General features: G+C 43.8%; 2 protein-coding genes across 3 annotated transcripts in view; both read left to right on the top strand.

Annotated features, from left to right (window-relative positions):
- The window catches only part of ndufs1 (NADH:ubiquinone oxidoreductase core subunit S1), a 39,197-nt gene extending 25,882 nt beyond the window's left edge, over nt 1-13,315 (top strand). For both annotated transcript variants that reach the window (XM_067988096.1, XM_067988098.1), the window contains exons 14-19: nt 3,035-3,195; nt 4,206-4,360; nt 5,418-5,593; nt 8,386-8,520; nt 10,761-10,833; nt 12,799-13,315. In XM_067988096.1, the coding sequence (XP_067844197.1) occupies nt 3,035-3,195; nt 4,206-4,360; nt 5,418-5,593; nt 8,386-8,520; nt 10,761-10,833; nt 12,799-12,890 (792 nt within the window). In that variant the 3' untranslated portion in view covers nt 12,891-13,315. The remainder of the gene's footprint in view (nt 1-3,034; nt 3,196-4,205; nt 4,361-5,417; nt 5,594-8,385; nt 8,521-10,760; nt 10,834-12,798) is intronic.
- A 5,539-nt stretch (nt 13,316-18,854) lies between these two features.
- The window catches only part of LOC137323950 (INO80 complex subunit D-like), a 110,708-nt gene continuing 107,430 nt past the window's right edge, over nt 18,855-22,132 (top strand). Inside the window, 1 exon segment of the mRNA XM_067988095.1 lies at nt 18,855-18,979. The gene's annotated coding sequence lies outside the window, so the exon portion shown is untranslated.

Here is a 22,132-nt window from a genome sequence, read left to right as displayed (position 1 = left end):
CCTAGCACAGTGAATGTTGACTCATTTGAAGCCCTCAAAAGGAAAATTGGGATATATATCCACAGGGAGTAGAGTGGTTTGCCCTTGGGGTACAAGAAATGGATGCTGCCCTAAAAACAGGGCCTTGATTGAGTGATCTAATATGCTTCTATAACAATTCGGTGTTTTTATAGAACTGTGTTTCCTCTCTATGATTTCATAGTGGTTTCTGTAAGTGGATCTGATCCCTCACAATCTGGAAACTACCTTTTCAGTAATCTGCCCTTACAAAGTTATGTGAACCTGAGGATTAACAATTACCATTTCTTCAGTAATATATTTACTGGGTTTTATGTAGTCTTCTAACTCTTCTAATCTTTCAAAGTTCTCTAGATTCTGGAACTGTCCCTCTAGATTGGAAAATTGCACATGTCACTCTGCTTTTTAAGAAAGGAGAGAGGGGGAAACCAGTGAATTATAGACCAGTTAGCCTAACATCTGTTGTGGGGTAAATGCTGGAGTCTATAATTAAGGATAGGGTGACTGAACACCTCGAGAATTTTCAGTTAATCAGAGAGAGCCAGCATGGATTTGTGAAAGGTAGGTCGTGCCTGACAAACCTGATTGAACTTTTTGAAGAGGTGACTAAAGTAGTGGACAGGTGAATGTCAATGGATGTTATTTATATGGACTTCCAGAAGGCATTTGATAAGGTCCCACATAAGAGACTGTTAGCTAAGATGGAAGCCCATGGAATCGAGGGAAAAGTACGGACTTGGTTAGGAAGTTGGCTGAGCGAAAGGCAACAGAGAGTAGGGATAATGGGTAGGTACTCACATTGGCAGGATGTGACTAGTGGAGTCCCGCAGGGATCTGTCTTGGGGCCTCAATTATTCACAATATTTATTAATGACTTAGATGAAGGCATAGAAAGTCTCCTATCTAAGTTTGCTGATGACACAAAGATTGGTGGCATTGTAAGCAGTGTAGATGAAAACATAAAATTCCAAAGGGATATTGATAGATTAGGTGAATGGGCAAAACTTTGGTAAATGGAATTCAATGTAGACAAATGTGAGGTCATCCACTTTGGATCATAAAAGGATAGAACAGGGTACTTTCTAAATGGTAAAAAGTTAAAAACAGTGGATGTCCAAAGGGACTTAGGGGTTCAGGTACATAGATCATTGAAGTGTCATGAAAAGGTGCATAAAATAATCAATAAGGCTAATGGAATGCTGGCCTTTAGAGGACAAGGGGGCAGAAGTTATGCTGCAGCTATACAAAACCCTGGTTAGAACGCACCTGGTGTACTGTGAGCAGTTCTGGGCACCGCACCTTCGGAAGGACATATTGGCCTTGGAGGGAGTGCAGCGTAGGTTTACTAGAATGATACCCGACTTCAAGGGTTAAGTTACGAGGAGAGATTACACAAATTGGGGTAGTATTCTCTGGAGTTTCGAAGGTTAAGGGGTGATCTGATCAAAGTTTATAAGATATTAAGGGGAACAGATAGGGTGGATAGAGAGAAACTATTTCCGCTGGTTGGGAATTCTAGGGGTAGGGGGCACAGTCTAAAAATTAGAGCCAGACCTTTCAGGAGTGAGATTAGAAAACATTTCTACACACAAAGGGTGGTAGAAGTTTGGAACTCTCTTCCGCAAACGGCAGTTGATACTAGCTCAATTGCTAAATTTAAATGTGAGATAGATAGCTTTTTGGCAACCAAAGGTATTAAGGGATATGGGCCAAAGGCAGGTATATGGAGTTAGATCACAGATCAGCCATGATCTTATCAAATGGCGGAGCAGGCACGAGGGGCTGAATGGCCTACTCCTGTTCCTACGTTCCTATGTTCTGCTACAGTATTTCAATTGCTGAATATTAAACACATACTTTTAGACGAACACAACCTCAGCAATTTACTTATTTACAGTTAAATAGGGATTTGATCATTGAAGATTGTTGAAGAGTAATAGTATCAGAGATGAAGCATATGTATATGAAGAAAAGTCCTTAATGATTAATGACTCTTCACAAGAAACTACTTTGTGTAAAAACATTAAGCTTCTGAATTTTTCCCACTTTTTCAGTACATTTGTCAAACAAAGCTCTTGATTATTCACTGTGGAAAGGTAGTTTCCTTTTCCATTCTTTCCAGCACAAGCGCATAGTGTTGAGAACTTCATGATCTAACCACCATCTTTTGGAAGCTCCGATTTTTAACCAATCAACTCCTTTTAAGTTGGGTGATCAGACAAAACCTAATGAGTTCAAAATTCATAACACGAAGCTTTGTTCAACAATTCAAATACGCACACGTGCATATTCAGAGCTCTGCAAAAACTCACACCATCAGAACATCCTTTTTTGTCTCTAAAGGTTGACTCAAATCACAGATTTTCCAGATAACTCCAGCTTGTTCAGATCCCAAGGAACCCCCACAGTTACAACTGTGTCCCCATTAGCAATTTAACACAGTGCCTCATATCGATTGAACATCACAGCACTTCTTTGATCTCTACAATAACAATCACCGCCTGAACTTTATTGTAAACAATACAAGCAAAATTCACACTTGTGACAACTTCAGTTCATACTTGCACGGGCCTGTTAGTAGGGTGTGCTACGTTTGTACGTACAGTTACTTGGGTCGTTTAGACCCTGATCTGTGGAATGCTGGAGTCATTGTTACAATAAAATAAGCACATAAATCTGTTTTGGTTTACTGTCTAGGGAACAATTTAGTTGAAAGAAAAAATCCAATAAATTGGTGTTCAGTGTCCCATTACCAGATTAGAGTTTGAGATGTTTGGTTTAGCTAGGAAAGCATCTTCATTTGTGACGATTGATCTAGACAGTCAATCATTTCTGTAATCAAGAAAATATAATTACTAGAATAATAGTTTAGCACTGAAATAGGTACAGCTGTGTGTGAGACCAGGAAACTGTAAAACTGTTCCTAAATTGAATGCAAGGTGAAGGGAAAAGCAAACTGATACACTGACATTTCCTTGCTTCTGTTCTTCCTATTCCACCGCCACTGCAAAATAAGGTCCTGAGCAAAGCAAAGAAGCCCATGGTGGTAGTGGGCAGTTCGATTCTCCAGCGGAGCGATGGTGCTGCTATACATGCCGCAGTCAGCACCGTTGCACAGAATGCCCGAGCAGCCAGTGGAGTTGGAGATGACTGGAAAGTTTTAAATGTCCTCCAGAGGTCAGTGATGTGATCAATGCCGCTGAGAAAATGTTTTGTAATTTGGGTGTGTTGTTTGGTGTTTTAGTGGGATGCTCCCTAAGCCTCATAGGTTCTAGTTCAGGCACTGTCCACTGCATAACTCCTGCCAGTCAAACCAGTAGTGAATTTAGTCAGATCACAGCACATTTTTACATCTAACAACAATTTGCATTTATATAAAGAAAGAAAAAAAAGAAAAAAAGCTTCATTTTTATAGCGCCTTTCACAGCCTCAGAATGTCTCACGGCACTTTACAGCCAATTAAGTACTTTTGAAGTGTAGTCACTGTTGTAATGTAGGAAATGCGGCAGACAATTTGCACAAAGCAAGGTCCCACAAACAGCAATGAGATAATGACCAGATAATCATGTCCATTAAACTGGCTAATCTATGTTGCATTACTTCCAAAGATAATAGGATTTAAAAGAAGTAAGAAATGCCCAATGCTCTAAACTAATCTTGATCTTTTGATGCTGTAAATGTAAATCCTAGATTTTGTGCTCAAGTCTCTGGAGTGGCATTTGAACCCACGAACTTCTGACTCAGCGGTGAGAGAGCTACCCACTGAGCCAAGGCTGATACCTTCAATTGAGTTGTTCTAATTCACTAAGAGCAGTCTTAAAGTATTCAACAACAATAACTTGCATTTATATAGCACCTTTTAATGTAGTAAAACATCCCAAGGCGCTTCACAGGAGCATTAATAGACAAAATTTGACACTGAGCCACAAGGAGATATTAGGACAGGCGAACAAAAGCTTGGTCAAAGTAGCAGGTATTAAGGAGAGTCTTAAAGGATGAAAGAGAGAGGTAGAGAGGTTTAGGGAAGGAATTACATAGCCTAGCGCCTAGGCAGCACTTGGAGGTTAGAATGAAGCAACCTTGTTTAGGCAGTGTGACGGGAGCTATGCCTCTGGATCTGACCCATGTTATACTTGATTGGCAGGCATTTGATGTGAAGTAACAAAGTTGCGTGTGCCTTTCTGCAGGGTGGCCAGTCAAGTAGCGGCCCTGGATTTGGGATACAAAGCTGGTGTCGATGTTATCCGGAAGAATCCGCCCAAGGTACTGTTCCTTCTCGGAGCAGACAGCGGTTGCATCACGCGAGAGGATCTTCCAAAGGACTGCTTCATCATTTATCAAGGTAAGCATCAGGGCTATTATCGTATCAGGAAACTGCCAGCCGTTTTTATAATAGCGTCTTCATCATCACTTGCTGGCCAAATTCCCATCTCCCATTGTCACCAGAGATTGAGTACCACTGTAGATTCGAGCACCTTTAGCTCTGCAACCTGGGAGAGTGCAGCCCAAGGAGAGGAAGTTCTTGTCTCTGACAGCTGCAAAGGTCTTAACTGAAATTCAGTACCTAATAGAAAGAAAGACCTTGAATTTATATCACACTTCTATTACTTCAGGACTTCCCAACGCGCTTCACAGCCAATGAAGCACTTTTGAAAGTGTAGCTACTGTTGTAATGTAGGAAACGCAGCAGCCAATTTGCGTACAGCAAGATCCAAAAAACAGCAATGAGATAGATGACCAGATAATCTGATTTAGATGTTGGTTGAGGGATAAGTGTTGGCCACAACACCAGGAGAACTCCCCTGCTTTTCTTCGAATAGTACCGGGGGATCTTTTGCGTCCATCTGAGAGGGCAGATGGGGCCTCGGTTTAGCATCTCATCCGAGAGACAGCACCTTTGACAGTGCAGCACTCCCTCAGTACTGCACTGAAGCGCCAGCCTGGATTATGTGCTCCATTGTCTGGAGCAGGACTTGAACCCACAACCTTCTGACTCGGAGGCGAGAATTCTACCGCTGAGCCACAGCTGACACATACTAGACACACAGTTTCCAATCACCTACCCGTGATTGGAAACTCCTTGGAAATCTCGTTCAGAGAGGCCACAACAATGACGGGTGTGGGAAACAGAAACATTATAGGACAGCAGTAGGTGTCACCATTTGGAAGTTTAGGTTCAGGCCTGTCGGGCAGAATAGAAGGAGCTTTACTCTGCAACTGGCTGTGCGATACCGGACCTGAATGTGCTTGATGCTGACGATGGTTGCAGCAAAATGTTGTATTTTCTTTGCGTTGACATCTCTCACCTTGATGAGCATGAAAATCATCAAAAAGATAGATCATAGATTTCACATTCAGCCCTGTGAAATGATTGCCGGTTGTTCTTATTCCCCATTTAGGACATCACGGAGATGTCGGAGCACCCATGGCAGATGTTGTTCTCCCTGGAGCTGCTTACACAGAGAAGACTGCTACGTATGTCAACACCGAGGGCCGTGCCCAACAGACCAGAGTGGCAGTGACTGCGCCGGGCATGGCCAGGGAGGACTGGCAAATCATCCGTGCAGTTTCTGAGGTATTGCCGGAGAGTGCATGGAATATTAACCTTCACTGATGAGTATGGAAAGCGCCAAATCATACCGCTAGGTGTTTTCTTCCTCTCTCCCCACCCCACCCCACCCCTCCCCAAAGATAAAGCAGGGCCCAAACTGGCAAGTCCGATTCCACTAGAAACCAAGGCAATTCAAAGAATTGAAAAAATGCTCTTCAGGTACGTAAAGGAATAATTCAGTCTTCTCCTCTTATCCTTAAAGTATGTTCCTTATAAATATTGCACTCCTGCATGTTTAAACTTTCCGACCCCATCTCTGCTCCATCACCAAGACCACCTACTTCCATCTCCGTAACATCGCCCATCTCCACCTCTGCCTCAGCTCATCTGCTGCTGAAACCTTCATCCATGCCTTTGATAGCTCTAGACTTGACTGTTCCAATGCTCTCCTGGCGGCCTCCCATCTTCCACCCTCCGTAAACTTGAGCTCATCCAAAACTCTGCTGCCTTCATCCTAACTCTCATCAAGTCCTGTTCACCCATCATCCCTGTGCTCACTGACCTACATTGGCTCCTGGTCCAGCAACACTTAGATTTTAAAATTCGCATCCTTATGTTCAATTCCTCCATAGCCTCGCCCCCTCATCTCTGTAACCTCCTCCAGCCCTACAACCCTCCAAGATCTCTGCGCTCCTCCAATTCTTGCCTCTTGCGCATCCCTAATTTTCATCGCTCCACCGTTGGCGGCTGTGCCTTCAGCTGCTTAGGCCCTAAGCTCTGGAATTCCCTCCCTAAACCTCTAGCTCTCTCTCCTCCTTTAATACACTCCTTAACTCCTACCTCTTTGACCAAGCTTTTGGTCACCTGTCCTAATATCTCCTTATGTGGCTCGGTGTCAAATTTTGATAATGTTCTGTGAAGCGCCTTGGGACTTTTTACTACATTAAAGCCACTATATAGATCCGTGATGTTATTATTGTTTAGTATCAAACGTGCCACAGGGAGCAGCCCTGTCCAAGACTGGCCACTGAGCAGCGTCGTTTTGACACCGATGTTTGGTCTTGTAGCATCCACCAATCCTTTCTCACAGCTGTCCAATCTGGAGTGAGCCTTGAATCCACAACCTCTGACTCCAACTGAGCCAAGCTGACACTATTCAGTAATGAAGTGCACTGTTGATTGCAGTGAGCTTGTCATAAAAAAAAGACTTGCATTTATATAGCACCTTTCACAGCCACTGAACGTCCCAAAGCACTTTATAGCCAATTAAATGCAGCCACTGTTGTAATGTAGGAAACTCGGCAGCCAATTTGCGCCCAGCGAGCTCCCACAAACAGGAATGAAATAATGATCAGATAATCTGTTTTTTAGTGATGTTGGTTGAGGGATAAATATTGGTCAGGACACTGAGGAGAACTCCCCTGCTCTTCTTCGAAATAGTGCCAAGGAATCTTTTACATCCACCTAAGAGGGCAGACGGAACCTTAGTTTAACGTCTCATCCGAGAGACAGCACCTCTGACAGTGCAGCACTCCCTCAGTACTGCACTGGAGTGCCAGCCTAGATTTTGTGCTCCAGTCTTGAGTGGAACTTCAACCCACAACCTGCTGACTCAGCGGCGAATGTGCTACCAATAGCCGATACCAAGGACCAGGCCTGGAATTTATCTTCCTGATCTACATGATTCAGTACAACACCGTTTGGTATACTTATCCTTCTGAACCATTAGAAGAATCAGCATGAAAACTCTGAATTTGCTACCAGGTTGAAACCTTATGAGTCCTTTGTATTTACCCAGACTGAGTTTCTTTCGGGAATCAGAAGTACAATTTCAAAATTTTAGGACGACACGAAATTGGGGGGTGTAGTTAATACAAAGGAAGAATGTGGCAAAATACAAGAAGATATTAATAAACTCGCAAAATGGGCGCGTGATTGGCAAATGAATTTCAGTATAGATAAGTGTGAGTTGGTGCATTTTGATAGGAATAATAATGAGGTCACATACTGCTTGGTAAATAAGAGTCTAAATGGGGTAGAGGAGCAAAGGGATCTGGGGGTACAGATACACAAATCACTAAAAGTAGCGTTGCAGGTGAATAAGGCCATAAAAAAAGGCAAACCAAGCACTGGGGTTCATTTCTAGAGGGATAGAATTGAAAAGCAGAGAAGTTATGTTAACCTTGTATAGAACCTTGGTTAGACCACACTAGGAGTACTGTGCACAGTTCTGGTCTCCATTATTATAGAAAGGATATAGAGGCATTGGAGAAGGTGCAAAAAAGATTTCCAAGGATGATACCAGAACTGAGAGGATATCCTTATCAGGAAAGATTGAACAGGCTGGGGCTCTTTTCTCTAGAAAAGAGAAGGCTGAGGGGTGACCTCATAGAGGTTTAAGGTTTTGATAGGGTCGACGTAGAGAAAATGTTTCCACTTGTGAGGGAGACCAGAACCAGAGGCCATAAATATAAGATAATCAGTAATAAATCCAATAGGGAATTCAAGAGAAACTTATTTACCCAGAGAGTGGTTAGAATGTGAAGTGGTTGGGGCGAATAGCACAGATTCATTTAAGGGGAAGCTAGATAAACACATGAGGGAGAAAGGAATAGAAGGGTATGCTGATAGGGTTAGATGAAGTGTGGAGCATAAACGCCGGCACAGACCAGTTGGGCCGAATGGCCTGTTTCTTTGCTGTAGTTTCGATGTAACTCGATGTAAATAGGGGTATCCAGTGAAAATAGAACCGTGATGGTTTCATTTGAATTTGAAAGTGCAGTCTTGTGTGTTCCTAATCCTTTGTACCTTCACAGGTGGCTGGTATGACACTTCCATATGATACCCTGGATGAGGTCCGTGACAGGCTGGCTGAGATATCTCCTAACCTGATCTGCTACGATGACGTAGAGGAGGCCAACTTTTTCAAACAGGCGAACGAACTCGCAAAGGTCAGTGTGACCTCAGTATTAATTTGGGAGTGTTTACACATTGTGGGGAGTCCAAAATTAGAGGGCATAAATATAAAATAGTCACGAATAAATCCAGTAGGGATTTCAGGAGAAACTTCTTTACCCAGAGAGTGGTGAGAATGTGGAACTTGCTACCACAAGGACTAGTTGAGGTGAATAGCGTAGATGCATTTAAGGGGAATCTAGATAAGTACATGAGGGAGAAAGGAATAGACAGATATGGTGATAGGATTAGATGAAGTATGGTGGGAGGAGGCTCGTATGGAGCATAAACACCAGCATAGACCTGTTAGACCAAATTGCCTGTTTCTGTGCTGTTAATTCTAAGTAATACACATTGCTGTACAAGCACGCTTTGTTTTGCTGCTTACACTGATATTATAGACTAGGGCTATAACAATAACAACATGCATTTATATAGCATCTTTAATTTAGAGAAAGGTCCCAAGACACTTCACAGAAGCGTAACCAGACACTGAACCAAAGAAGCGGAAATGAGAAGGTTTTGAAACGTTAAAGGTGCTATAGAAACGCTGTTGTTGCGATGAAAAGCTGGAGCTAAAGAGGTAGATTTTAAGAAGTGTCTTCAAGGAGGAGAGAGCAGAGGCGAGGTGGAGAGGTTTAGGCAGGGAATTCCAAAGCTTAGGGCCTAGACAGCTAAAGGCGCTGCCACAATGATGGGCTGAAGGGAGTGAGGGTAGCACAAGGGCCAGAGTTGGAGGAACGCAGAGTTCTCATAAGGGTTGTAGGGCTGGAGGAGGTTACAGAGATAGGAAGGGGCAAGGCAATGAAAGGATTGACGAGCACTGGAATGATGGGTGAGTGGAACTTGGTGCAGGATAGGATACAGCCGCAGAGTTTTATCAAGCTGAAGTTTATGGAGCATGAAGGATGGGGGACTGGCTAGGAGAACATTGGAATAGCCAAGTTTGGAATGTGACAAAGGCATGGATGAGGATTTCAGCAGCAGATGGGCTGAGGTAGGAGTGGAGACAGGTGATGATGTGGAGGTGGCGGTAGGCGGTCTTGGAGAGGATATGGGATCGGAAACTCAACTCGGGATCAAATAGGACACCAAGGTTGCGAACAGTCTGCTTTAATTTGAGACAGTGGCCAGGGAGGGGGATGAATGATTCTGTCTTTGGATTATGTCACCAAGGGGCAACATGTAGATGAGAAAGAGGGGGCCAAGGAAAGATCCTTGGGGAACTCCAGAGGTAACGGTGCAAGTGCGGGAAGATAAGCCATTGCTGGAGATGCTCTGGCTGCAATTGGATAGGTAAGAATAGAACCAGGCAAGGGCAGTCTGTACTGAGCTGGATGACGGGGGAAAGGATGGTGTGGTCAATGCGTCAAAGGCTACAGACAGGTTTGAGAAGGATGAGGAGGGATAGTTTACCACAATCACAGTCACATAGGATGTTACTTGTGACTTTGATAAGGGCCGTTTCAGTGCTGTGACAGGAGCGAAAATCTGATTGGAGAGGTTCAATCATGGGGTTGTGGGAAAGATGGGCACGGATTTGGGAGGCGACAACACATTCAAGGATTTTGGAGAGGAAAGGGAGGTTGGAGATGGGGTAGTGATCTGCAAGGACAGAGGAGTCGCAGCTGGGTTTTTTGAGGCAGCGGTAATGGCGGTTTTGAAATGGAGGGGGACAGTGCCTAAGGAGAGGAACTATTTACAATGTAAGCTAGCATGGGAGCCAGAAAGCGAAGTTGGATGGTCAGCAGTTTAGTGGGAATGGAGTCAAGAGAGCTGTAGTAAATAGTAGTGTAACTAGTGTTGTCACCAGCATTGCAGTAAAGTGAAATGTATTGTGTAAGCTATCACAAGTCAGTCTTGGTGATGGACTGGATGTGAGGTTTGAAGTTCAGCTCAGGGTTGAGTAGGACACTGAGGCTCAGGACAGGATCTGCCTTGGCTGTGATGCCCATTGTAGCCAAAAACTGCCAACACTCGCTGTTGAGGCTGACACATGAAGAACGACAACTCAGTGAGATACCTGCTGAATTGTATCCCAGCAAAAGTCACCGGCTTCAGTGGTGGAGGGGGGGCTTTGGAGAATGTTTTTAAAATTACGTTGTCAGGGTACTTTTTGCTAGAGTGATGCAGTGTGTATTAATTTCTATTAATTAATGTTATTCTTCTGTTTCGTTCTGTTCCTCCAGGCAGCCCCTTGGAACTGTCTCTGACCATTTTCTCTGCTTACTTACAGATGGTGAAACAACAGGTCCTAACTGAACCACTTGTTCCACCCCAGCTTACAATTAAAGATTTCTACATGACTGGTATGTGTTACTAGAATATTGACTGGGATAGTGTTTTGGAACCAAGGGTAATTGTGTTCGTATAAGGATAAAATGCAGAGTTCCTTCTTTGATTAACAGGTTAAATGTTGTCTATTTACCAGTAGTAGCTGTGCTTAATGGATATGAGGCACTTTTTCTGCATTAGTGTATACCATTCCGTACTAGTATGTTGTTGCACAAGTTATGGCATTTTAAAAAAATGCTTTTATGAAGATTTACAAGGTATGCATAAATACCTCAGTCACATGACTCGCACAGCTTGCATTTATATAGCGCCTTTAATGCAGAAAAACATCCCAAGGAGCTTCATAGAAGCACAATCAGAGAAAAATCGACACCGAGCTAAAGGAGGAGATATTAGGAGGGATGACGAAAATCTTGGTCAAAGAGATGGGTTTTAAGGAGCATCTTAAAGGAGGAGAGGGAGGTGGAAAGGCAGAGAGGTTTAGGATGATAATTCCAGAGCTTAAGGTCTAGACAGCTGAAGGCATGGCCGTCAATGGTGGAACGAAGGGATGCACAAGAGGCCAGAATTGTTGGAATGCAAAGTTCTTGGAGGGTTGTAGGGCTGGAGAAGGTTACAGAGATAGGAAGAGGCAAGGCCATGAAGGGATTTGAACATTAGATTGAGAATTTTAAATTTGAGGCATTTAGGGTCCGAGTGCCATTGTAGATCAACGAGCACAGGTGTGTTGGGTGAGCAGAACTCAGTGCAGGATTGGATAGGACAGCAGAGTTTTTAATGAGCTGAAGTTATGGAGGATGAAGGATGGGAGGCCGGTTAGGAGAGCATTGAAATAGTCGAGTCTGGAGGTGACAATGTTATGGACAAACACAGTGCATATATTATTCAATGAAAGAAAGACTTGCATTCACAAAGCACCTTATCACATTTCAGATATGTCCTGAGGCACTGCAGAGAATTAATTACTTTGAAGTGAAGTGACTGCTATTTTATCAAGCATAACGCCATTTTGCACACAGTGAGATCCCACCCAGAAGCAATGAGATGAACGATCAGTTGATCTATTTTTGCCGTTGTTGATCGAAGGAGAAATGTCGGCCAAGGCACGGGAAGAACTCCCTGCTGTTCAATTAGTGCTATGGGAGCTTTGATATCCATCCAAACCATTGGAACAGGCAGATGGGGCCTCAGTTAACAATTCATCCAGAGGACGGCACCTCCAACTGCACTGTAGTGTTAGCCTAGATTAGAAGTGACCAAGTCTTTATGGACCCTGAAGACAATAGACCAACACCATGGAGCCCCAGGAGGCCATAGATGAAGTTTATCTTTTTGTTCCCCTTAATCTGCATATATATCTGAGGAAGGAGGAAGCCTCCGAAAGCTTGTGAATTTAAAATAAAATTGCTGGACTATAACTTGGTGTTGTAAAATTGTTTACAACTATATATCTGAAGTTGCTGGGGCTTTGAATTAGGATTTATCCACCAATGTGGCAACAGCACTAGGAACAGCCCTTTCCAAACCTCCAAGCCTACAAAATCCAAACTGGACAAACCCCCCAGCCTGTAAGAAATGTAAGTGCAAATAGGACTGAATTACCTGGGCTTTGGGGGTCAGATTGCCAGGGCTTGGTGGGGTCGGGGTGGGTGCTGCATGTGGCACATTCATCATAGTTCGAATACCCCTGGCCTAGATTTTATGCTCAAATCCTGTTGTGCAGATTGGAGGCAGAACCTTCTGAATTGGGAGGGGGGAGAAAGTACCACCGAGCAATCAGCAATAACAACATTGTGTTGTGTGTTTTTTGTTTGTGTGTGTGTGTGTGTGTGTGTGTGTGCAGAAACTTGCTTAATGTTGTACGTTGATTGCTGCATTGAACAGGCTCCACTGTATTTGTGCAACAGGATTCAGGAGGAACCTGGACACGTTCTAGATCCTCTAATGCCTTTTCTGTTACCCTTTCCCTTTTCCTGCAGATCCAATTAGCAGAGCTTCCCAGACGATGGCAAAATGCATCAAAGCGGTTACGGAAGGAGCCAGCGCGGTGGAGGAGCCTTCCATCTGCTAACATACACTGACAAATGACCTGTGCTGCTGTAAATAAATTCCGTGTAACTGTGTGAAAGACAGGCCTCCAGTGAGCACTGAATTCATGCCTGGCTGTATACTTACAGCGTTATTAGTAAAGCTGTATGCTGCTCAATGTGGGGGAAAAATACAAGTTGCACTCTGCCCATCTACGTGCCACACTATGTCATGGTACAGTTAACATCAATCGTGTAAAGTAATATAAACTTCCACAAGAAATTTTAATAGTTTAGTATGGTAATTGGGCTGTGTACTAAGCTTGTGATTATGCTGACTCTGTGTTCAAGCCATTTATGATTTTTGTGTGTTTATAAAACTTTCCCAAGAACAAAAGCAGTTCTTGTATCACTCCGACCAGGTTTTTTCAGGAAATAAATCTATACCTCAAGGGTGAAAGTGGTAAAATGTATTCTTTATGTGACTGTGATCAATATCCTATATCATTTGTATCGTGCACCATGACTCGTATTTGACATTCATCCAGTGGCAGGAGTATCTCTGATGGAAAGTACCAGTGCATCTCCGATCTCAACTCAACCTCCCCACCTTCCACTTTAGGCTATGACCAGAGCTTTGAAACTGCTAGACCTTGAGCTTGGATTCCTCTTCCATACCTGATCCCCTTACCAATATCACTTTCTTTCATCTCCAAAACATTGCCTGCCTCTGCCCCTACTTCTCCCCCTCTGCTGCTGAAACCCCTTTGCACATCCTTACTGCTTGGACGCTCTGTTTCTCCCACACTCTCCTGGCCAGCCTTCTTGCCTTCATAATCTGCAACTCATCCAAAGGGTCTTGCCCCACTTCCTTCAGCCATGGCTCAGGGGGTAGCACTCTGGCCGCTGAGTCAGAAGGCTGTGGGTTCAAGTCCTACTCCAGGGACTTGATTGCATAATCTAGGCTGACACTCCAATGCAGTATTGAGGGAGTGCTGCACTGTCTGAGGTGCTGTCTTTCAGATGAGATGTTAAACCAAGGCCCTGTCTGCCCCCTCAAAAGATCCCATGACACTATTCGAAGGAGAGCAAGGGAGTTCTCCCCAGTGTCCTGGTTAACGTTTATCCCTCAACCAACATCAATGAAACAGATTATCTGGTGGTTATCGTTTTGCTGTTTGTGGGACCTTGCTATGCGCAAATAGGCTGGGGTTGTTTTCTTTGGAACAAAGGAGGCTGAGGGGAGATTTAATTGAGGTATATAAAATTATGACAGGGCCAGATAGAGTGGCTAGGGAGGACCTATTTCCCTTAGCAGAGGGGTCAGTGACCAGGGGGCATAGATTTAAAGTGGTAGAAGGATTAGAGGGGAGCTGAGGAGAAATGTTTTCACCCAGAGGGTGGTGGGGGTCTGGAACTCATTGCCTGAAAGGGTGGTAGAGGCAGGAACCCTCAATTCATTTAAAAAGTACTTGGATGAGTTCTTGAAGTGCCATAACTACAGGGCTATGTACCAAGTGCTGGAAAGTGGGATTAAGCTGGATAGCTCTTTTTCGGCCGGCACAGACACACTGGGCCAAATGGCCTCCTTTTGTGCCATAACTTTCAATGAAGGCCCTGTTCACACTGGTTTGAACGATGAGTTACATTAAATATATAGGCTGAAACAAGTCTAAAATGTCAATATTAAGCTCTGGAATTCCCTCCCTAAACCCCTCTGCCTCTCCACCTTTCCTCCTTTAAGACGCTCCTTTAAACTTACCTCTTTGACCAAGTTTTTAATCACTTGTCCTAATAATCTCCTTTGGCTCGGCATCCATTTTAGTCTGATTACGCTCCTGTAAAAAGCACCATGAGATATTTTATTATATTAAATGCACTCTCTAAATGCAAGTTAGGGGTCATAAATATGGTAGTCATTAATAAATCCAATAAGGAATTCAGGAGAAACTTCTTTTCCCAGAGAGTGGTTAGGATATGGAACTCGCTACCACATGGAGTAGTTGAGGCAAATAGCATAGATGGATTTAAGGGGAAGGTGGATAAGTACATGAGGGAGAAAGGAATAGAAGGACATTCTCGCAGAGTGTGAGATGAAGTAGGGCGGGAGGAGGCTCGTGTGGAGCATAAACACCGTTTAACCAAACGGCCTGTTTCTTTGCTGTAAATTCTATGCAAAGTTGTTGTTAAACACACGCTTTGCTGTGAAGCAAAATTATTCTCTTCAGACTTCTATCTTCAAGCTAATTCTTCGAGGTAATAAGTCTGTAGCATAACAGCGATCATTGAGAAATCATACCTTTGGCGGTGTTGCTTTCGGGTTGGAGAGGTCAGACTAATGAGGTTGTGAAACAAACATAGGGGGTAACGTCGGGGCCAGTTCTGCACTACCTGAGAATTGTTCATCCCATCGCTGGGTGCAAGGTGGAAACCTATTCCCCTCACGTTGCCTATACAAGTGATCCACAAATATTTGTGGATCAAGCTACTGGTTTAGAAATAGTGATGGAACCGTACAATGTGATACAGGTACAAATCATAGCAATCACATGCAATAAAAGCAGAATTTGCTTTATTCAGTCACAGTAAACCAGTGGTTTTAATTATAGATATATGTGGGTGCTAATTTTGAGTTCCAACACTCCAGGTCTAATTGGCGTGGGCAAAATGTTCAGCACACCTAAGTGTATAATGATGGTCTGGGACCAGCTTTAGATTGTTGGTTCAACTGGGTTTAAATCTCCACAACTGACACACAGCACTTCTACCTCACCAACCCTGGGCTAGATTAGAAACCTAGCTCCTGTGATTACCAAAGTGAGGTCAAGCGCTCTTCACTGACTGCAAGACATCATTTCAAACTAAGTTATGAATTCCAAAATTGAGGCGCGGTGTTGAATTGCAGCATCAGTCGTTCATTTAATTAGCAAAATAATTTTGCTGCCTGTGTTCGACTGCTGCTTAAAAGTATTTTTACAGACAGTCGGAGGCAAGACTTGGTCCAGTTATTTTACTCTCCCTTCTAAACTTACAGATCAGCAGGATAAGAACATGTGCCCCTGCTTCCTTCATCCTTCAGCATGAAAGAAAGTCAGAAGGAAAGAGTTTGTATTTATATAGCGCCTGTCACGACCTCAGGACGTCCCAAAGCCCTTTACAACCAATGAAGTATTTTTGAAGCCCCACTTTAGTTGAGAAGCTTGAGCACAAAATCTAGGCTGACACTGCTGTGCAATATCGAGGGAGTGCTGTATTGTCGGATGTGCCGTCTTTCGGATGAGACGTAAAACCATGGCCCCGTTTGCCCTCTCAGGTGGATGTAAAAGATCACATGGCACTATTTCGAAGAAGAGCAGGGGAGTTCTCCCCGGTGTCCTGGCCAATATTTATTCCTCAACCAACATTACAGAAACAGGTTATCTGGTCATTATTACATTGCTCTTTGTGAGACCTTGCTGGGTGCAAATTGGCTGCTGCCTTTCCTACATTGCAACAGTTCAAAATTATTTCATTGGCTGTAAAGCACTTTGGGACGTCTGAGGTTGTGAAAGGCCTCAAATAAATGCAAGTTCTTTTCTTTCCTATAAAAACCTTGAAATCATTTGACAGACGAGCTGTGAGGGCTTAATGGCTTTCCTCAGGTGTGTTTATCTAGTGATGCCCCTTTGTTTCCCCTGGTCTGTACTGACTTGGCTGATTTCAGCTGGGATTGTACTGCAATTAAAGTATTCATACACAATAACGCAGCTTCCTTAAAATTCTTTTCCTTAGTCTTCACACCTCAGTTGACCCTGGAAGAGCCTTCAAGACCTAAATTTGGTGATCCAGGACCTGGGTGAGGATGAGCACTGGATTTGTGACACAGATGCTGAAGGAATATTGAATTAGACACAGCGACACTTCAAGAAATGTTGGATCTGACCCACTGCATTACCAGGATGCAATATGGAAAATTCATGACTTGTCTATAATGGCAGAAATTAGGTATCCATGTAATGGCATTGATATTCCATTAGGGAGGAAAGCACTTTTACTCACCAGTGCCTCTATCCTCATAAATGATTCTCCAGTTAGGATCCTCCTTCCCCCCACCCACCATTTCCAGTCCACTGCCAAGGTATAACCAGCTGCAAAAAGTTGCACACATTCCAATGTGAATTGGTTTCTGAGAGTGTCAGCTGTGGCTCAGTTGGTAACACTCTCGTCTCTGAGTCAGAAGGTTGTGGGTTTAAGTCCCACTCCCATTCCAGTGTCCTGGCCAACATTTATCCCTCAACCAACATCACTAAAACAGGTTATTTGGTCATGAGGGAACGCCATACCATACTGTCGAAGGTGCCCTCTTTCGGATGAGATGTTGAACCGAGGCCCTGTCTGCCCTCTCAAGTAAAAGATCCTATGGGACTATTTTGAAGAAGAGCAGGGGAGTTCTCCCCGGTGTCCTGGTCAATATTTACCCCTCAACCAACATCACTAAAACAGATTATGTGACCATTATCACATTGCTATTTGTGGGACCTTACTGTGCGCAAATTGGCTGCCATGTTTCCTACATAACAACAGTGACTACACTTCGAAAGTACTTCATTGACTGTGAAGCTGAGGTTGTGAGAGGCACTAGATAAATGCAATTCTTTCTTTACAACCCAAATTGCCGCAGTTACTTCTTCAACAATTCCCCTTTCATCAAATGTAAGTCAAACTAACAATACTATGACCCTTTTTTAAATGACAGACTAAACTGTTAAAAAAAGTTATGAATTTCACCACTGGTCATTCATATTTTTGTTTGTGGGATCTTGCCATACACAAAACGGCTGCTTCATTTGCCTGCAAAACAGTGACTGCACTTCATTGTCTATGAAGCGCTTTGGGACATCCTGAGGACGCAAAAGGAACTTTGTAAATGCAGGTCCTTTCTTTAATCCAAAATGATCTGCTTTAAAGGACAACCTGAGAAGTAAGTTGCAACAAATAATCACAAATTTAAATATGCATCAATTTGAATTTAAATCTAAGCACTACAAAATAGAAAGAGTGTATTTTAAATTCACATTGTCTTGAAAGGCAATCGTGACACACATAGAGATACTATTGCAGTCATATGTTTACACATACACTATATATATAATATATACATGTGTATCTATACATACAGCCATACATATAGTAAATAGTTTTATTTTTTTTTAGCCACACTATATAATACAATGAAATAGTCAATCAATAACCCTAAACTTTATACCGATTACCTTTTCTCCCTGATGTATTTATATTTAAATACAAATGTATTAAAATAGCACACAAAGTGGTAAAGTTTAAAAACCACAGAGAAATAAAACAGTAACAATCTAAACCTTTACATAGTAAATCTCTTTCTCAGTCCTTATTTTATTTTCCGATGCCTGTGATCTCCAATAAATATTGGAGCTGATCAAAAATAAATAGACATGATTTAAAATGTAAACAAAACATCCTCCCAGGAGAAGTTGAGAAGTGGATCCAACATTGAGAGAATAGATGTCCTTTTTGCTGATTTTAACCAGCCTGTAACCATCCCTGCCTCTCAGATTGTCACATGGGAACCTGTCCTCTTATAAATCATCACCATTATTAATTATCAGTCATAAGTTGCCTTCATTTCCATGTTTAATTGCCTGCTTCCTTCCCACTGCTCACCTGGACTAAGGAACCTAGCGCAGACTGGGCGACTCCTCCCGCTCCCCCGGAGTTGGAGGCGTCCACCACCCATCTTTCCCCATCCGTTGCCTCCTTGTTCTATTTCTCTCTCTTTTTTTTTCCACAAACCCACCCGACCGAGCGACAAAGACCGCGCCCGCCCGCCCGCCCGCCTCGACCGAGCAGCATCGACCTGCCGCTCCCGGGCTGGGAGGCGCCTGCGCACTGGAGGCCAGCTTCCCATCCCCCCTCACCCCCCCCCCCCCCCCCCGCCACTAGCAGCCCGGAGCCAGCCCGGCCAGCACAGCGAGCCAGCCAGCCAACGGTAAGCGACCGCCACAGCGCCTCCACAGCCCAGGCCTCGAATATCCACGGACTCACTTTGCAAGCGGCGCCCGGGACAAGGCGCCCCAAGCCGGGCGGCGGTTTGCAAATTTAGACCGGGGATCGAGAGGTGGGTTTGGATTTTTTTTTTTCTCCTTCAAGATGATGATGCGGCGTTGGGACGGGTGGACGGAGAGCGGCCGATCCGAGGCGGGGGGATGGTTGGGGGTTGGGGGTTGCGAGTAGGCCGTGGTAGCCCGACGGCTGTTTTAATGGATTTTCTTCTCGTTATTTCGGAGCAGTTTGCAGCCTCTGTCCGCTGACACAGGCCGTGAGGCCTACCTTCCCAACCCCCGCCCGCCCGCCCGCCCGCCTTTTGTGTGCCGAGCGGCCACTTCACACCCACTGACCCCTGAGAGAGAGAGAGAGAGGGGCGGCGAGTCCCCGCCGGCGTAGGCCCGATCAGGGCGGCTGTAAACACATCCCGGGCCTCCCGACGCCCTGTTGCCTGTCAGCCGGGCCCCGGCTTCTTTGTTTCCAGGCCGCAGGGAGACAGGGCCGTTGGATTGTCGGTGTGTGTGTGTGTGTGTGTGTGGGCAGAGGCCGGGCTGCAGACGCGCGCACACGGGCAGACGCTGGGCTGTACTGAGCCAGCGAGCGCACCGTGCGGGGGTCTCATCCCCACGGCTCCTGGGCAGAGGCACAGTTTTCACCCTTACAGCCCAGTGTACCAGGCAACGACCTGCCTCTGGTTAGATACACATCCCAGTCACACGGAGATTCCACCTTACACACGGATCTTAGTTATACAGGGAGAGTGAGCTGTTACAGTTATATAGAGATCTCAGCAAAGCTAAACACACATCTTGGAGATCTCCCTTATACTTGCACACATACAGACCTTAGTTATGCTGAGAGATCTCCCTTATACTTGGAAACATACAGACCTTAGTTATGCAGAGAGATCTCCCTTACACTTGTATGCATACAGACCTTAGTTATGCAGAGAGATCTCCCTTATATTTGCACACTACAGACCTTAGTTATGCAGAGAGATCTCCCTTATACTTGCACACTACAGACCTTAGTTATGCAGAGAGATCTCCCTTATATTTGCACACTACAGACCTTAGTTATGCAGAGAGATCTCCCTTATACTTGCACACTACAGACCTTAGTTATGCAGAGAGATCTCCCTTATATTTGCACACTACAGACCTTAGTTATGCAGAGAGACCTCCCTTATACTTGCACACTACAGACCTTAGTTATGCAGAGAGACCTCCCTTATACTTGGAAACATACAGACCTTAGTTATGCAGAGAGATCTCCCTTATACTTGTATGCATACAGACCTTAGTTATGCAGAGAGACCTCCCTTGTACTTGCACACATTACAGACCTTAGTTATGTAGAGAGATCTCCCTTTATGTATGTACATACAGACCTTGCTTATGCAGAGATCTCCCTTATGGTTATATGAGGGCTCCTTTATACATGTATACACATAGATCTTAGCTATGCAGAGATCTCCCTTATACATATATACACAGATCTTATTTGTGTGCAGAGTTGTCCGTTACAGTTAAATATGCATCTCTGTCAAGTAGTTATATAGTTGCACACAGATCTTTGAGATGGCTCCCTTATAATTGCACATATATTTTGCAGAGAGAGACAGACACAGATCTTCTTTCTAGTTATACACAGATCATAGCAAGAGCGATTCCCATTATAGTTGCACACAGATCTTGGAGGGTGCTATTTTTTCCTATAGTTACATACAAATTTTAGTTACAGGGAAAGAGATGTTCTTTACAGTTAAAGAGAGAGCTTGATCCCTTTATAATTGCACAGAGAAATCTCTCAAACTCCAGTTTTTTTGTACTTCAATTTCTAAATGTAATGATGCAGAATACTTCTTAGTGTGTACCTCTTTATCATAGATATGTTTGCCTGCTGAAATGTGCAAGTCTTTTAATGGGAGAATGAATATTAAGTGCTCGATCAAGCTGCACCTCTGTTTATTGGTAAATGAATGTTTCGTTCATGTTCTTTCTGCTCAACATGTGCATTTTCAATTTTCTTTCACCATGGTTTTATTTAATGCTGTGCTGATTAATCAACAGAAACATGTAATGGGACGGTGGTATTAAGTGAGCCAGTCTGTCCGGTTAGAGTACAGATTGTATATAGCTCTCGGTTCAGATCTTGTGTTGTACAGAAAACTTCAGACCTTGTTGTGACAATAGGCCAAGCCATAAAAGATGCTTTGGTTGAATTTTTATTGAACTTTATTAGAGGGAAAGTTGACAAGTGGCTTGAGTGAAAAATGTCGTCTGGAGCTAGCTGTGATGTTTTCGCCGCGGTATCAGTACATAAGGGGGCGAGCGACTGTATCATTTAGCCAAGAAGTTGTACTACTTACAAACTGTTAAGAAAGTTCATTTGTTGTCTTATGATGTTGTCCTTTTAGTAATTTATTTGTGTGTATCAACCCAGCGAATGTAATGACATGATGGCGACGCCTTTACTCCTGTTATACACCAAGTGCTGTTCACCCATCACCCCTGTGCTCGCTGACATACATTGGTTCCCAGTCTGTTAATACCTCGATTTTAAAATTTTCATCCTATTTTCAAATCCCTACATGGCCTCTCCCCTCCCTATCTCTGTAACCTCCTCCAGCCCTACAACCCTCCGAGATCTGGCCTCTTGCGCATCCCCGATTTTCATTGTTCTACCATTGTGCTTTCAGTAGCCTAAGCCCTAAGCTCTGGAATTCCTTCCCTTAACCTCTCTGCCTCTCTATCCCTCTATCCTCCCTTTAGGACACTCCTTAAATCATACCTCTTTGACTAAGCTTTTGGTCACTTGTCCTCCTATCTCCTTATGTGACTCGGTGTCAAATTTTGTTTGATAATCACTCCTGTGTAGCTCCTTGGGATGTTTTACTACATTAAAGCTATATAAATGCAAGTTGTTATTCTAAATTAGATTTTAAAAGTTATTTTTGTGAAAACAAGAGAGTTCGACGTGCATCAGCTGAAGTAGCTACAATACTTTTACTTGCCTAATCCAGTGCTATGATGCTTTGGCGTGATGTCACCCAGGATCTAAACTTGTCTGTCTAAAACAGTGATGCCAACTCTTCACTATTTAGTTACACATGTCTGTCACCACTGAAAGATCTGCACAGATATAGGACACAGAATAACTTCCGAGCAGGTTGAATAGCCACGTGATTTCTTGAGCCTCAGTTGCGCACCAGTCTCATGTCCAT

This window comes from Heptranchias perlo, chromosome 7 (genome assembly GCF_035084215.1).
Source record: "Heptranchias perlo isolate sHepPer1 chromosome 7, sHepPer1.hap1, whole genome shotgun sequence".
Classification (NCBI taxonomy): domain Eukaryota; kingdom Metazoa; phylum Chordata; class Chondrichthyes; order Hexanchiformes; family Hexanchidae; genus Heptranchias; species Heptranchias perlo.
The sequence above is the reverse complement of the archived record's forward strand: the minus strand, read 5'-3'. Positions and strand labels throughout refer to the sequence as shown.